Below are 16,034 nucleotides of genomic sequence, written 5' to 3' on the forward strand. Positions count from 1 at the left end.
TGGGCGCTGTTTTTTAAACTCTACTTTATTTGGGGTTCCTCATGCATCTACCTCCCTTCCAACCCCTTCCCCCAACTCTAGGGACGAGAGAGAAGGTTAGAAGGGTGAGGGGACGCAGACCTCCTTATACTCAGTTCTGGCTGGTTAGGGTCGTCCGGTTCTTTGGGGGCAATGCCAATCTCGGTTGTCAGGATTGCAGTCTAGCACCCGCAAACAGCAAAAGGCAGCAGCAGAACCAACAAGCAACCTTTCTCCTCCGCCCGTCTCTCCACCTGTCTCCTCGAAAAGCTCAAGCTCGCGCTGGGCTCTCGAATTCATACTCTCCCAGAGGCCTCAGCCTTCCACTACCTCCAGCTGGCAGAGATCACAGGCCTCTCTGAGCCTACAAGAGGCTGTTAGCACCTGGCAAAGACCACACCCCATAGGAGGCAATTATCAACTGTGAGCAAACTTCATAGCCCACACTTGGGCTTAAAACAAAACCACATTTGCCTAACATAACTGAGTTTTTAAAGAACCCCAGACTTCCACTACAGGGTTGCCATCAGCATTTAGAGGTAGGAGCTAGAGGCCCCAGGCAACCCATAAACAGGCAGATTCTACATTAGGTGCAATATAATCAGAAAGGATCTTCTCAGAGCCCAGAATCTAACTCCATTTCACACATCAACTGAAGCACTTTGGGTATACATGATGTATGGCAAATTATCTGAGAATGTTTGTTGAAAATGGCTTTTTCAACTAAACTTTAAAAGAAAAAGAAAAAAAAAAGTTTAGCCAAGCATGGTGGCAACACACATTTAATCCCAGCACAGCGGGAGACAGAGACAGGTGGATATCTTTGAATTTGAGGCCAGCCTGGTCTACAAAGTGAGTCCAGGACACCCAAGGCTATACCAAGAAACCCTGCTTTGAAAAAAAGAAAAGAAAAAAATTAAAATTAAAAAAACTGAAAGAAAATAAAATAAAAACAGGCCTTTTCTTTGTATAACAGTCTTAGCTGTCCTAGAACTCATTTTGTAGACCAGGCTGGCTTCAAACTCACAGAGCTCTACCTTTCCCTGCCTCCTGAGCGCTGGGATTGTGGGCCACCACGCCCAGCTAGATTCTGGGACTGCTAACTGCTATGTAAAGTGGAGAACACACACGACCCTCGTGGCGATGTTCCAGCATCGGTCACACACATGACTGTCACCTTCCTAGCCTTCCTGTCCCCACTGTAGAAACACATCCCATCTTTATATCACAGGACAAAATGACACATTTTAGGTAGATGTGGAAGTCGGCACACAAGCAGTTTCATTTCCAGAGCGTGTGGGCAGCGCAGGAGGATGCACCCAGAAAGTGTCTTGCCATGAGAAACTCCTCTGCCGGACTCTGTCTTTACACAAGTTCAAATCTGGGCCCCACTACTCGTCCCTATGCGACCCTACAAGCAGCATACTTTAAGCCTCGCCTTCCTCCCCTGTCAAATGGGAGCCACATTAGAAACTGCCAGGAACAGAGGCTGTTTCATGTCTATTACCATCACCCTTCCTTGAGCCAACTTTCCTGGCCAGTGGACTAGGGCTGGGGGCATGGGGACACAGAGAGTTGACAAGCTGCAGGGGACCCTGAGCGAGCCCCCTTTTCCCAACTATCTAAGACCCTGCTCTTGTAGTAGGAGGCCTGAGTGTGGCACACACTGGCTCCATGGCTGAAGCACCAGCTCCATGGGCTGAAGTAGGCAGGGACAGTCTCCCTGCTGACTGAGCCAGGGCCCCGAGGCCTCTTCCAGTCTGGATCTCTCTGACCTGCCAAGACCTGCCTTTCCGGTTTCCTCTTCGGGCCTTCCAAGCAGGTGGGGGGGGGGGGGGAGAAATGGGCCAGCCAGAGGATAAGTGGCCAGGTGAGCAGAAGAAGCCTGGTCAAACCAGCTAAGGTCTGCAGGTGGATGTGCAGGAAGCAAGCTAGACCAGCAGGCCTGACAGTTACAGCCACAGGTGAGAAACAAGTGGCTGGACAGAACTGTGGCCAGCAGAGGCAGGCGGGGGGCCACTGTGGACAGCCATCCCAGCCAAAGGCTTTGGGTACCTTCTCCAGAACTTTTAACATCTCTGGGTCATCGGGGCCACAGTGTTGCTTCTCATGAATAACCAACGAGTGACAGGCTGCAGAAAGCCAGTAGCATGCACACCTCTGCAGGTTCCAGCGACCATTTCAACACTCCCTTTGTCCTCTGGCTGGCCCATCTCTGCCCTCCCCTCTGCTTGTGAGATGGGGGATTGGTCTCGCCATATTTACATTGACACACACACACACACACACACACACACACACAGCCGCCACGGAGAACAGCTATATGCCACACAAGGCAAAGTACAGTCTCCTCAATGCATACAAGCTAAGCTGCAGCACACACTGATAGTTCCGTCACTGGCAGGCCACGTCTGCTAACACATTCCAGCACTAGTTACTTATTCTGTGTGTCCAACTAGCCAGTCACACACGCGCCTTGGAGAAGCTGGCATGAGCCCACGGTCACAGAGGCATTGCTGACGGTACTGAAACGTTGCCCCAGCCTGGGTACTGATTCTGGTCCTCTCTCTACCTCTTAGCCCGATTATAACCCAAAGGGTCACATCCTTGCTCCTGCTGGTTTTCCTCCCACTCTGCTGGTCTGCTGGTGAGGAGTCTTCTCCCAGGAGATCCCCTCAATGTCAGTGTTCAGGGCTCAGGCTTTAGACAGACTCCCTTCTCTCTGTTCTCTTGAACTGGGTGACAAACTTTTCCAAGGACACTAAACTCGTCTTTCCTGGCTGGAAATGGTGGGCTGGGGCTCCACCTGCACCCACACCCAGGTGTCTAGTGGGTATCATGAACCTGAACCCGACGTGTCTGAAGTCCAACTCTCACCCCCAACCACACCCCTATCCCACAAGGTGCGGAGGGAGGACATGCTTCCCCCAAGACTTTCTTCGGCTGCACAGGCCCAAGATCAAGTAAAAAACACCTCCATGCCATGTAATCCCAGCACTCGGGGAGGCAGAGGCAGGCGGCTCTCTGTGAGTTCGAGGCCAGCCTGGTCTACAAAGTGAGTCCAGGACAGCCAGGGCTACACAGAGAAACCCTGCCTCAAAAAACCAAACCAACCAAACAAATACACCTCCACACAGGAACTCCCTTGAGGACACCACCCTCCTTCCTCATCCTTCTGAAGCCTGGACCCCTACTTCCCTGAGTATCTGCCTGTCTGCTCCCTGCTCTGCTTCCAGTCTAGCCCTACTGTGGCCAAGTCTATTTTGAGCCACTTCAGGAATCTTTCCAGTGTGTTAAGGACACACTCTTACTTAAGACCCTAGGGGTCTATTAATTCACTTACAATTAAATCCAAGCAAGTACTTGGGAGCGCGGTCTCTGGTCTCCTAAGCACTCTCCCGTCTGCCCTTGCACCATTGATAGTTCTGTCTCTGCAAGCCAGGAACTCCACTCCTGCTCTTATCCCTTGTTCCTACCTAGGCACTCTCCTCCAGATCTTGGCATGGGTTCCCTCTCCTCGGGACTCAGCTCTTCCCTGGGGTGTCCCTGTGAGGGCTGGGAAATGGTCTCTGGAACCTGCAGAGGTGTGCATGCTACTGGCTTTCTGTCACTCGTTGGTTATTCATGAGAAGCAACACTGTGGCCCCGATGACCCAGAGATGTTAAAAGTTCTGGACAAGGTGTTCCTTGTCACATGAATGGATTCCACCACCCCTGGGGTGCCTTGCCTCCTGTGGGCTTCAACCTCTCTACTTTGAATCTCCATTTTTTTGGAGGGGCCAGGCATCTATCTATTGCCTGGGGGCCCGTACTCACCTCACACTAAAATGCTGAAGCTGCTAAATACACACGGGCCAAGAGGCGCCCACATGCTCACACAGCAGACTAAACAGTCACAAATGCACCCAGGTTGGAGCCGGCCCGGTCCTTTCTCCATCTCTTCTTAGCCCCTACTTGAACCCAGGCTGGCTTGGGGGAGTCGGAGTCTGCAGTTTGGGCAGGGAGGGGGTTAATGGCCCTCGGGCATCAGGCAGCACCTACAGCTATGCCTGCAATTTCCTCTCGCCATTCTTGTCCCTCCTCCTTCCCAAGATTCCCGCCAAGAAGGCCTCCCCCTCAGCCCAGCTCCGGCATAGGGAGGAGAAGGAGGGGCGGCCAGGAAACTAGGCAGAGAGAAGAGCCCAGCTGCAGGTCCCCCAGCACACGAGCCTTGAGCCCAGGTGGAAGCACACGTGTGAGTCTGGGTGGGTCCAGCGGGCAAAGCAGCCAGGACGTTTCCTGCGCTTGCAGAGGCAAAGCTTCCCCCCTAACCCCCGCTAGGGTCTGCAGTCTGCCGGGACCTGGCTCCCCGCCGAGTCCAACAATCATTAACCTCGGGTGACCAAGGCAGCTGGACACACTCAGGCAGGGTACTAGGAGGAGGGGCGGGGAGATCGTCTCTCCGAGGACGACCTGTAGGTGCTGGCTGACTCCACTGAGTCAAGGAAGGGCAGGAGGGATGAGCCGGTTTAGACCCGCCCCCAACACAGGAGGAGCCAGGCAGAGAGTAGTTTGGAGCCTGCGCGCTTGGGCCAGAGAGTTGTGAGTTCAAGTCCTGCCGCATAGCAAAGGTCTTCCAGCTCTTCGGACTCGGTTTACTCCATTTGCAAACTGAAGGTTTAATGATGGCCACATTCTATGGTTCGTAGGCTTAAACGAAGGAACGTCTAACGGGGGAGGGAGGGCGGGAGGGCAAGGTTCCGCCAAGCCTTCGGGATGTTCAGTAACTGATGTTGTCAATGCTGGCTGGGGGCGGCCCCTGTGAGCGGCCTCCCCAGCGGCTTCCTGTAGGGGAGCAGGGGCCGCCCCCTCTCCCCTTCCTCCGGGCGCTCTTCCTCCCGCCTCTCCGCCCGCCCCGCCCCGTCCCTCCTCTTTCCTCGGAGGAAACTTTCCGCCGGCTGGCCCATCCTTGTGTCCGGTCGCACCGCCGAGCGAGCCGACTGGGGCGGACGGGGCGGCCCGCCCTGGGTGTATGAGGCCACCGGGGAGACGCCACTGCTGGGGCCCGGCTGCGGGACGCTGACGGGTGAGCGCGGCGGCTCGAGGCCCCGCGGGCGGAGAAGTGCAGGAGGGAGGCGGCTTGGGGAGCCCGAGGCACCGCCTCGCCCTTCCGTGCGCTGGGCCTCGCCTGGGGACCCCACGAGGGGGCGGAGCGTGTGCGGCCGGGGATGGAGGGGCGTCTTCGGGGCAGCAAGGACTAGTAGAAAGTCTGGATCTGCGACCAAGAGAGGGGAATCCCTCTCCCCCAGGGTGGAGGACCTCACGTAGGTGACCTCGCAGGCTGACAGGGGAGCGGCCCCCTCCCAGCAGCATGGATGCCCCGAGGAGGGACATGGAGCTACTCAGCAACAGCTTGGCGGCCTTTGCGCACATCCGAGGTGAGGGCAGGCCTGGGGGAAACGGTGTCCGTCCATCATAACCCAGGCAGCCCTCCACTCCCAGCTGCTCACTCTGTCCTCTCTGCCTGACCCCCGGTGCCCTTCCGTTCCTTGCCCCAAGCCTACACCCTGGATCTCTCCCAGATGGGATCACTCCAGCATGTCAGGCCCCCCTCTGTGACCTTCTCCCCCTGCTCTCCCTAGCTAACCCGGAGAGCTTTGGCCTCTACTTCGTGCTGGGTGTCTGCTTCGGTCTGCTGCTGACCCTATGCCTGCTGGTCATCAGCATCTCCTGCGCGCCTCGCTCGAGGCCCCGGGTCCCTGCTCCCCGCCGGGATCCTCGCAGCAGCACCCTAGAGCCGGAAGATGATGAGGACGACGACGACGAGGATGAGGACACCATGACGAGGCTGGGTCCCGATGACACACTGCCGGGCCAGGAGCTGTCCACAGAGCCCGACGGGCCCCTTGGTGTCAATGTCTTCACGTCAGCAGAAGAGCTGGAGCGAGCACAGCGGCTGGAGGAGCGTGAGCGGATCCTGCGGGAGATCTGGCGTACAGGGCAGCCAGACCTGCTGGGCAGCGGCACGCTGGGGCCGGGAGCCACAGCCACGCTAGGCAGAATGCACTATTACTGACACCCGAGCCCCGCAGCATGGGGCCCAGACTACTGGACATGGGGCTGAACTCGGTGCTGCCTCAGGGCCTTTAAACTGCCTCTGCCCCAACTCTCTTGGTGCTATTGGGAGTGGATCGGCTCAGCACTCTTCACAGGGCAGGTGTGGGTGGGAAAAGAACGCCAGGTCCCACCTTCTCCCCCTGGTAATATGAATGACCAATGAAAGCTAGTCCGTGACTCAGTCTCTCCCTTGGCTAACACTGCTTTCAGCAGGCCCCTAGGGTCCAGCCTTGGGTGGAGTTTCAGAGCTGTGGGCGGTACCCCTTTTGCTGGTTGCACCCCCTCTGGGGGCTCCACCTGATGCATGCTTGTGCTCACTTCACAGACCAAAGAACCAGACGGAGACACGCCTCTTGCACACAGGGTGGATATTAGCAGCATTCCTCACAGATACATTCCTTCCTAGCTTTAACACTTGGACAAATAGTCACCTAGTTCCCTGCCCTGCGACCTGACCTGGGATGTCACTGCAATCACATAGGGAGGCCCAAGGCTCCTCCGACCTTCATGCTAATTCTGTTAGACTTAGTGCCTGAATGGAGCTGGGAGTACAGTTTTGGGCCAAGAATCATTCCAAGTGAGTGGACACTGGAGTCCCTTTGAGCAGAGGCTGACTGGGCGGAGCTGGGCCCAGAGGAGGCTGGCTCCACCCCTCTAGCACTCAGCTGGGTTCCTGAATCCAGTTGAGGGTCCGGGCCATTCCACCCTGTATCCAGCGCAGCAGCAGCAGCACTGGCGTCCGAAGGAGACTACCCCCGCCCCCAACCATCCGGTGGATAAAAATAGCCTTGCACAGGGCTTGAGAATGGTAATGGGAGCCACATGTTGGCCAGATGTGCCCAAGAGAGACCGCCAGGAATGCGTGCGTGCGCAGGGGCGGTATGCTGGCCGGCCCCGCCCCACACGGACCAGGCTGGTCTGAGAGTTCAGAGTTTTTACTTCCTTGGAGTTTCTCAAAGTTGTGTGCAAAGACCGGGTGGCCCGAGCGGGATGGATGTCCCTCCAGGTCGGGCTGAGGCTCCGCCTGTACTCGCCCTCATGTCGTCTGTGTCTGCGCGTGTTTGAAGGACTTCTGGTTCCTCAGCATCATCTGAACCTAGTCGGGAAAGGGCATCAGGGACCAAAGCTGCTGCCCTCTTCCCTCCTGGGTCGGCATTCCACCCACCTCTAACGACCGGAGCTTCTCTTTCCCAGTCTTCAGCTCCTCCCAGACATCATTCATCTTCTCTCTGTATATACAGGGGTTCAGGTGAGACGCTGCCCTTATCTCCGCCCCACCCCTCTCCACATTACCGCCCACTGCCCGCTTACTCCAGCTTCGACTCCAGATGCTCCAGCACACTCTTTAGCTTTCCCACCTGTTCTTTTAACGATTCTATATCTACGCTGTCATTCTTGGATTCATTGTCATTCTTGGGTTCGCTGTCATTCTTGGGTTTGGAGGAACTTAGTGGGACCACAGGATGAAGTGTGGCAGTTTCTTCAGAGTCTGGAATCTGCTTGACAGAATGTGGTACTTGGGGAGTGGGGACTGGCTCTTTAGGAGGCACCTGCTCTTGGGGACCCACCCCTTCAGAAGGCAGCTCTTCTTTGGGGAGTGCCTCGTTCAGGGTTGTCTCATCTTTGGCTGGCGGCCCCTCCAGAAAATTGGCCCCATCCTCAGCCTCGGGCTGGGCTGGGGAGCTGTCTTGCTGTATACCGCAGAGGGAACACCTCTCTGCAGACTGAGAAGGGTGGGGGTAGTCTCCTGGCACCTGGATGTCACTTTGGGAGGCAAGAGACTCACACCCCTGTGTGGTTTCTTTCTCAGGCAAGTGCTGGCATTGAGTGTTGTCTCTAGGAGACTCCTCTTCAAAAAGTATGTGCTCTGGGGTCAGGATCTTTACTAGTACCGGGTCACTGTCCACATGAAGGGCCATCTTTGGGTCAAGGGCTTCATCCTTGGTTGGGGCTTCTAGGGCAGGGGCCTCATCCACAGAAAGGGTACTCTCTGGAGTGACAGCCTTGTCCAGACTGGTATTCTCTGCAGTGGGAATTTCATCATAATCCGGGGCTTTCTCTGGAACAGGGTCCTTTGGCGTGGACACTTTGGGAGACGCCGGGACCTTCTCCGGGCCAAGGGCTTTATCTGGAAGCCGAGTCTTATCTGGAGTGGGGCTTTTTTTCCTGGAAGGGGTCTTCCCTGAGCTCCTCTGTTCATCCTCCTGTGGTGATGGATTGGAAGCTGGACAGCTTGAAGGGACTTCCTTGTTCCCCTTGGGGTTTTTCACCCTTGCGCAACACACCTGTGGGAACCACCTCCTCCTAGTAATCCACCCTCCCATGTATCTGGCCCCTTACCTGATTTGATGCAGAGCGCTGCTGAGAAGCCTGGGTTCTGCACCGCTTTCTCCCAGGCTGCCTGGGCCCCCCATTGAGGAAGCCGCCATTGGATCCTAGGAGAGTAGAGAGTCAGGGACCAACGCTCATCTCTAGCCCCCAATACAACCACCTTATCCCCGTCTTCCACTGTAGGAAGGAAGCCCTTACCGGGGTCTCGGGAGGGTCGTTTCTGGCTGTCTCCACTGGGTGTTAAAGATGTCCTGGAGCACATCAGTAACATATGAGACAGGGGCGGGAGTAAAATCGCCTCTTTACCCTCCCTTCCACCTCCAATGCTCCTTCCTCCTTACTTGGCTTTGCTAGGTGCAGGGGTGGATGTTGCCACCTTCTTCCCAGTGGGTAGGGAGGATCTGGGCATCAGCTTTTTTGTTTCCTTAATAGGAGCTGGGGAGAGAGGGGTGAATAGTAGCCATTCGCCCAAGTCATTGGCTATCTGTGTATTGTGATGTCCACTGAAGACAGGACGGGCGGTGAATTCTACCTGACTTTGGGAGGTCACACCAGGGCTTAGGGAACTGTAGAGCACCCCAGTGGGGGAAAGAGCAGCCAGCCAGCAGGGAAGGAAAGCTGTGTGTGGGAAATAGGTCGCTCTCCACCCTGCCAGGCTTTTGATCCACTTCTTGAAGACTTGTTCCCTGGTTGGTGCCCATAAAGAGTTCTGGTTCAGTCTGATTCAGTCCTTATTTCCTTTTGGACCACCACTAATTCCCTCGACTCCCAATACACACCCTTTTTTTTTTTGTTTTTTGTTTTTTGTTTTTTTTCCCCAAGATAGGGTCTTACTATGTAGCTCTAGAGGTCCTGGAACTCCCTATGTAGGCCAGAGTGGTCTCAAAATGCACAGAGATCTCCCTGCCTCTGCCTCCTAAGTGCTCGGATTAAAGATGAGAGCCACTATCCCTGGCCTTAATTTCCCCTTTCTGGTCTCACTTTAGCTTCTATTGCTGTCTCACACCTTTAAAATAGCTCACCCAGTCTTAAGGGCTTCATCATCAATAAGCCAGTGATGCCCAACCTCCATCTGTTATCATCGTGAGCTCTCAGTGGTGTCAAGCTACTCTCTCCCCACTCGTGAGTTCAAAGGGCAACTATAGTATAAGGAGACTCAGCCTCAAAACACAAAACAAAAAGACAAAAGTTCCTTTTGGAGAGCCGTTGGCAGTTACAACATGGCGTCTAGATGCAAGCTCCGGTTTCCCTTACCCTAGCCCCTGAGCCTTCCGCATTTCTACTGTTCTCAGGCCCCCCGCTTATTTGCATGGATAAGACAATAAGGAGCTATCTTTGACTCATTTTCCTTAATCCTTTACACTTGTAAACATTTCAGCAAGAGGGCTAGATAGATGGATCAGGGGTTAAGAGTACCAGCTACAATTCTGGAGGTCCTGGCTTCAATTCTCAGCACTCACATGGCAGCTAACTGTATGGGTTAGCCACCGAGCCCCAAGTATTGCTCTTGCAGAGAACCCTTCAGTTGCCAGCACCCACTGAGGGAAAGGATGTCTTATAACTGCCTAGAACGATTCAGGGTGACCCAAGGGCTCTGTGGACACCAGCACTCACATGCATAGACATAAAAATACAACAAAAAAGTATATGTGTGTATGTGTGCGCATAAATATATATATTTAGTTCTTTTTCTCCTCAGACAGGGTTGTCTTGTTGTTTTTTTGTTTTTTGTTGTTTTTTTTTTTTAAGACGAGTTCTCTCTGTGTAGGCCAGGCTGGCCTCAAATCAGAGATCCGCCTGCCTCTGCCTCCTGAGTGCTGGGAGATTGAAGGTGTGTGCCACGAGCACCCAGCAATTTTTAATTTTTAAGCAATGTTCTAAATATATGTGTTTTTATGTGCATACGTGTGCATTAGCCCAGGTATGTAGGGCAGAAGACACCTTGGGAGAATCATTTTCCTCCTTCCACCATGTGAATGCCAGGGATCAAAGTCAAAGTCATCATCTGAGTTGATGCCTTCACCTCACCAGCCAGCCCTACAGTACACAGTCTTAACTGAGTGATCTGGATGCCATGGTGCATGCCAGTAATTCCAGCCCCAGGAGCCAGAGGTAGTTAGAATGCTGCAAGTTCAAGGCCAGGCTGGGCTATGTTGTAACACCCTGTCAAAACACCTGTCTAGTTTTCTAAGACTTTGGGATTTAAAAGAGGCTAGGAGAGGGACTGAAGAGATGGCTCAGGAGTTAAGGGTATCAGCTGTTCTCCCAGACGACCTGGCTTAGAGTCCCAGCACCCACACGACAGCTCACAACCATTTGTAATTCCAATTCTAGGGGATCCAACACCCTCTTTCTGGCCTCCGTGGGCACCATACACACAACCAAAACATTCATACACATAAAATAATTTAAACAACGAAAAAAAAGAACAGAAGTACACAAATAGAGCTAGGGGCGGTGGCGGCGGCACAACCTTTAATCTCAGCCCTCGGGAGGGAGAAGGCAGGTGGATCTCGAAGCCAGCCTAGTGTACAAGAGAAACCAACCCTGCCTTAGAAAACAAAAATAAAACACAAATAGAGAACTGAGGCCAGAAAGTGGTGTCCTGGTTTCATTTCTATTGCTGTGACGAATGCCTTGATAAAAGCAACACAGAAACAAAGGGCCTGTTCGGTTTCCAATTCCCAGGTTACAGTTCATTACTGCAAGGAAGTTAAAGCAGGAAGCATCAAATCCGCAGACAAGAGCAGAGAGAAAATAAATACACAGACCCTTACTTGCTTGCTCTCAGCCAGCTTTTTCCTCTTATGCCGTTCTGGACTCCTTTATCTAGGGATAGTGTTACCCACAATGCACTGGGTCTTTTCTGTGTCAATTAACAATCCAGACACAGCACAGGTGCTAATCTGGGTAACTGTGGCTCCTGAGCTTGGGGCCAGTGATATGGAGCAGGGGGCCCAGGCTCTGTTCCCTTCTCTTACCAACAGGCCAGAAGCTCAGTCACCCTGAGTCACCTTTCCTTGGGACAGCTGAGAGGCTGCTGGGAGTTGGTGTCCTCCAGCTGCTGGCAGGGACAAAACCAAATCCTGCTCGAAGTCTTTCTTTGCTAAGGCAGCTCAGATCAAATCATGAGCTCATAAAGCTGAGAAACACACGTAAAGGCAGGCCAGTGTGTGCAGGGTCAGCGGACCCAACTTATCACACACACTGCGATCATAGGGTAAAGAACACGATACGACTAGGTGAGAAACGTTAGAAAGGAAGGATATGTGGGCAACAAAGGGATTATCAGGAAGAGTCAGCTAAGAAAAGCACACAGTAAGCTGAGTGACTACAGACAACATTCCTGGAAAAAGACACAGCACAAGCCCGCCTGCGCGTGTACGGACAGGACTTACCCTTAGACACACACGCTAAACAGCAGAGTAAACACAGCCGAAAGCTGGAGAGAACTAAAGGAGAAGTGGGGGAGGGGCACAGCGGACATTCCTGCCAATGTCCTCAGTGAGGTGGTGCCTAAGTCCTCAAGTCCTCTTCCGGGAAGCCTTCTAAGAAGATGGACAGAAGACAGAATGGATATATCTGTGCTGCAGACACTGTCCGGGGTGTTGTAACTGTAGAGGAGTTTGTGCCTGACAGTGCTCCTGTGGGGCTGTGAGGAGCAGCAACTTCACAGCATGGGAGCCAGCTCACTCATGTGATATGCATCCAAGGACATTAACAAAGGATGACTTGAGGCTGGAGACATGGCTCAGCAGAGCGCTGGCTGCTTGTCCAAAGGTCAGGGCTTCAATTCCCAGCAGCTCACAACCAACTGTAACTCCAGATCCAGGGGACCCAGGAGGCCTTCTTCTGGCCTCCAGAGGCACTGCCTTCATGTAGTACGCAGACAGATATGTTCAAACACAATACACACATTTTAAAACAACAACAACAACAAAGGGCTGGAGAGATGGCTCAGGTTAAGAGCACTGGAGGCTCTTCCAGAGGTCCTGAGTTCAATTCCCAGCAACCACATGGTGGCTCCCAACCATCTATATGGGGATCTGATGCCCTCTTCTGGCATGTAGGTGTACATGCAGAAAGAGTATTCAAATACATAAAATAAGCAAATAAATGTTAAAAAAAAAAAAAAAAAAAAAAGAGGCAGGCCATGGTGCTGCATGCCTTTAACCCCAGTGCTCGAGAGGCAGAGGCAGAACTCTGTGAGTTCAAGGCCAGCCTACTCTTCAGCCTACTCTTCAGAGTGAGTTTCAAGATAGATAGAGCTTGCGACCCTGTCTTGAAAAACAAAACAAAAAGATGACAATCCACTGGATAGGAAAAAGCTTTACAAAATGATGGACTTATTTATCATTCACCATCATCATCTTTGGTATATGGGGGGTTAAAGCTAGGGCCTGCCTCATGCTTACCAGGCAAGGGCTCTATCACACAGCTGTAGCTCCAGGCCTAGACTTTCATCTACAACATTAAGAATCCGGCCATTCAGTAGTAAAGCGCACAACCCAACTGGCACAGAGTGCCCACAGAGCCAGTAAACCCGGGAAAAGCCTCTCAGGACCATGAGGCTGCAGAGGCAGACCAAGCCCACAAGGTGTCCTCCTGTCCACCGGCACAGCTCTAGTGGAGACATTAACCAGCAGGGGTTGTGAATGTGGAGAGCCTGAGATCTTTGTACGCTGCTGGGGGTAGGCAGGAGGACCATGAGCCGGGACTAGGTAAGTGAGTAAGACCCTGTCTCAAAGATCAGTGTCAGAGCACTTGTCTAGCAGGCACAAAGCCCTGGGGCTTCCAGGGTGGGTGTGGGGGATGGAGAAATGGCTAGGTAGCTAACAGCATTGGCTGCTATTCCAGAGGGCTGGGGTTCAGTACCCAACCACTACATGGAGGCTCACAACTGTTTGTAACTCTAGTTCCAGAGGATCGACACCCCCTTTTGGTCTGCACAGAGACCTGTTATACATGTGCTGCACAGACATGCACGCAGGCAAAACAGCCATACACATAAAATAAAAACAGCTACGTCCTTTTTCTTTTTGAGGGGTGGTGTTGAGACAGTTTTCCGACACAGCCTTGGCTGTCCGGGAACTCACTCTGGAGACCAGGCTGGCCTCGGACTCAGAGATCTGCCTGTCATTGTCCCCCGACTGCTGGGACTAAAGGCTCAAATAACTAAATCTTAAAAAAAAAAAAAAAAGAAAAAAAAGGCCTGGGAGCAAGAGAGAGCTCATGCGCTTGCTCCCTATGCAAGCATGATGACACGCAGTATTCCCCAACCTACATAAAAAAAAGAAAAAAGAAAAGAGCACTGTAGAGCACGTTTGTAATCTCAGAGCCGGGAAGCTGGAGACCAGATCCTTAGGGTTCACTGTCTAGTCACCCCAAGCCCAGTTGGCAAGCTCCAAGTCCCAGAGAGGAGGTAGAGTGACAGAGGAATGTACCAAAAGCCAAACTTCACGTGCACAAACTCATCCGCACACCCACATGTGTACGCCACACACATGCAACCACCACACACACACACACACACACACACACACCTCTACTGAGGACTAGGGAGATGGTCAGTGGGTAAAGTACTTGTCATGCAAGTGTGAGGACCTGACTTTGGATTCCTCAGAACTCAAGCATTGATAAGCCTAGGACTCAGGGGCTGGAGAGATGGCTCCGTGGTTAAGGGTACTTCCTGCTCTTGCAGAGGACCAGGGTTCGATTCCCAGCACCCACATCAGATGCAAACACACATATATATGCATAAATAAAAAAGAACAAAAGCTTAAAAAAAACAAAAACAACCAACCAGAGAATACACAGAGGTGGAAGGAAGCCCTGGTCAAATTAGGTAGAAAATGAGGACTGACACACAAGCCTCCACACACATCGCGATGCACACATACACACACATACACACACCTGTGCACACACAGAGACAAAGTTCTACTGATCTCATTCATAACACTGACAAAGCAGTGGGAAAACTTACAATCCTTCCAAAAGATTCAGATAAACAATGTGGCAAAATTCAATGCCAATTTTTGGTAAAATCCCGAAGTATCTAGGCTTGAAATACACCTAAATGGCCGAATGCTTGCCTAGTACTCAAGAGGTCCTTGGTTCAGTTCCTTAGGACAAAAACCAACCTTCAGTATAAACAGGATGAGGCAGAACAAACACCACTGCAGGAACGGAGAGGGAAGCGCCCGTGGGCAACCTGGCATGTCGGCCCCCAGCTGTAATTTAACATTTGGAAGGTGGGAGTGTGTGGTCAGCCTGAGGCTACATGAAGCCCTATCTCAGAAGAAAACAAGAACAAAAGTAAACAGGTGGAAGCAAGCCATCAACTGAAAACCCGGACAGACAGATTTTTGGGTCTAAGAAGGTAGGATCTTGCCATGTAGTCCTAACAGACTAGGAACTCACTGTGTACACCAGGCCGACATCAAACTTGGAGCAATCTTCCTGTTTCTGTCTCCAAAAGTGCTTAAGATTGCAATCATAGGCGATATCAGTAGTTTTGAGGAACTGTCTTTTTTTTTCTTTTAAAAAGGTTTGTTTTTATTATGTGTATGAGTGTTTTTGTCTGTCTGTCTGTGCACCACATGTGTGCACAGTGACTGCAGAGGTTAGATACAGGCTGTGTGTGTGTGTGTGTGATATCTTCTAGAACTGGATTTAGATGGTTGTAACTGCCAGGTGGACAGTGGGAACCAAACTTGAGTCTTCTGTAAAACAAGTGCTCTTAGCCAGGGAGTAGTGGCTCACGCCTTCAAGCCTAGGCAGGTAGATCTCTGAGTTCGAGGCCAGCCTGGTCTACAGAGCGAGAGCCAGGACAGCCAGGACCACACAGAGAACCCCTGTGTGTGGGAGGGGCCGATGGGAGTTGCACTTCTTGGCTACGATGGGTGCTGCACTGATCACTCGGGGATGGAGAGAGGGCACAGTGGTTAAGAGCACTTCTCAAGGACCAGGTTCAGTTCCTGGCACCCACAGGGTGGTTGACAACCATCTGTGACTCCAGCACCAGAGGCTCTAATGCCTTCCTTCTGGCCTCTGTGTGTACTGCATGCCTGTGGTACACAAACATACAGTCGGTGTAAACAAAACGAAGTGTGGAGTCACGTTTTCAAATACTCGATATGGGTCATGGAAGGCAACAGTCCCAGCTTATAAAAGCTTACCTTACTATTTTTTTCCTATCCCAAAATTGTGTTTTACTTGAAATAACTTGGTTTTGCTCATTAAGTAAGAGCTTTGTATTGTCAACATCTGAAATACATATACAAAGGTTATTATATGCGGAAGCAGGAAAGCAAGCAGACTCTCTTCATACTCATTCCTTGGATGCTGACTTTTGACATCTTTTACAAAACTTCCAAGCACTGGATCCTTATGCAAGAGTCTAATGTAACAAGCAGGTAATTACAGTGACCTTATCCTTCTACAGAGATACGGCACATGGCCCAGACAGTTGTACAATTGCATTTAACCCGTTAATATTTTTAAAATTAGTTTATTTGTTTTATGTGCACTGGTATTTTACCTACATGTTTATCTGTGTGAAGGTGTCAGATCCTCTAAAACTGGAG

The 16,034-nt window shown here is 52.0% G+C and overlaps 2 protein-coding genes across 11 annotated transcripts in view; one reads left to right on the forward strand and one right to left on the reverse strand.

Annotated features, from left to right (window-relative positions):
- Window positions 1–4,550: 4,550 nt before the first annotated feature.
- On the forward strand, window positions 4,551–6,385 carry Eva1b (eva-1 homolog B). Of its 3 annotated transcripts, none has more exons than XM_055611314.1 (3): window positions 4,551–4,698; window positions 5,307–5,435; window positions 5,640–6,385. In XM_055611314.1, the coding sequence occupies exons 2-3, from the start codon at window positions 5,369–5,371 to the stop codon at window positions 6,071–6,073; spliced, it is 501 nt and encodes a 166-aa protein (XP_055467289.1). In that variant the 5' UTR covers window positions 4,551–4,698; window positions 5,307–5,368; the 3' UTR covers window positions 6,074–6,385. The 3 variants fall into 3 exon arrangements, with proteins under 3 accessions (XP_055467289.1, XP_055467288.1, XP_055467290.1); XM_055611313.1 differs by lacking the exon at window positions 4,551–4,698 and adding an exon at window positions 4,941–5,083; XM_055611315.1 differs by lacking the exon at window positions 4,551–4,698 and adding an exon at window positions 4,941–5,083 and having other exon boundaries at window positions 5,338–5,435.
- Window positions 6,386–6,467: 82 nt separating this feature from the next.
- The window catches only part of Sh3d21 (SH3 domain containing 21), a 14,677-nt gene continuing 5,110 nt past the window's right edge, over window positions 6,468–16,034 (reverse strand). For 5 of the 8 annotated variants that reach the window (XM_055611307.1, XM_055611305.1, XM_055611311.1 and 2 more), the window contains 5 exons: window positions 8,787–8,880; window positions 8,644–8,696; window positions 8,455–8,549; window positions 7,426–8,318; window positions 6,468–7,343 (listed from right to left, as the gene is read on the reverse strand). In XM_055611307.1, coding sequence (XP_055467282.1) covers window positions 7,211–7,343; window positions 7,426–8,318; window positions 8,455–8,549; window positions 8,644–8,696; window positions 8,787–8,880 — 1,268 coding nt within the window. In that variant the 3' untranslated portion in view covers window positions 6,468–7,210. The remainder of the gene's footprint in view (window positions 7,344–7,425; window positions 8,319–8,454; window positions 8,550–8,643; window positions 8,697–8,786; window positions 8,881–16,034) is intronic. The other 3 variants (XM_055611308.1, XM_055611306.1, XM_055611312.1) reach the window with 1 other exon arrangement.

The sequence above is a fragment of the Psammomys obesus genome, unplaced genomic scaffold (assembly GCF_907164565.1).
Source record: "Psammomys obesus unplaced genomic scaffold, mPsaObe1.curated_primary_1811, whole genome shotgun sequence".
NCBI classification, from domain to species: Eukaryota; Metazoa; Chordata; class Mammalia; order Rodentia; family Muridae; genus Psammomys; species Psammomys obesus.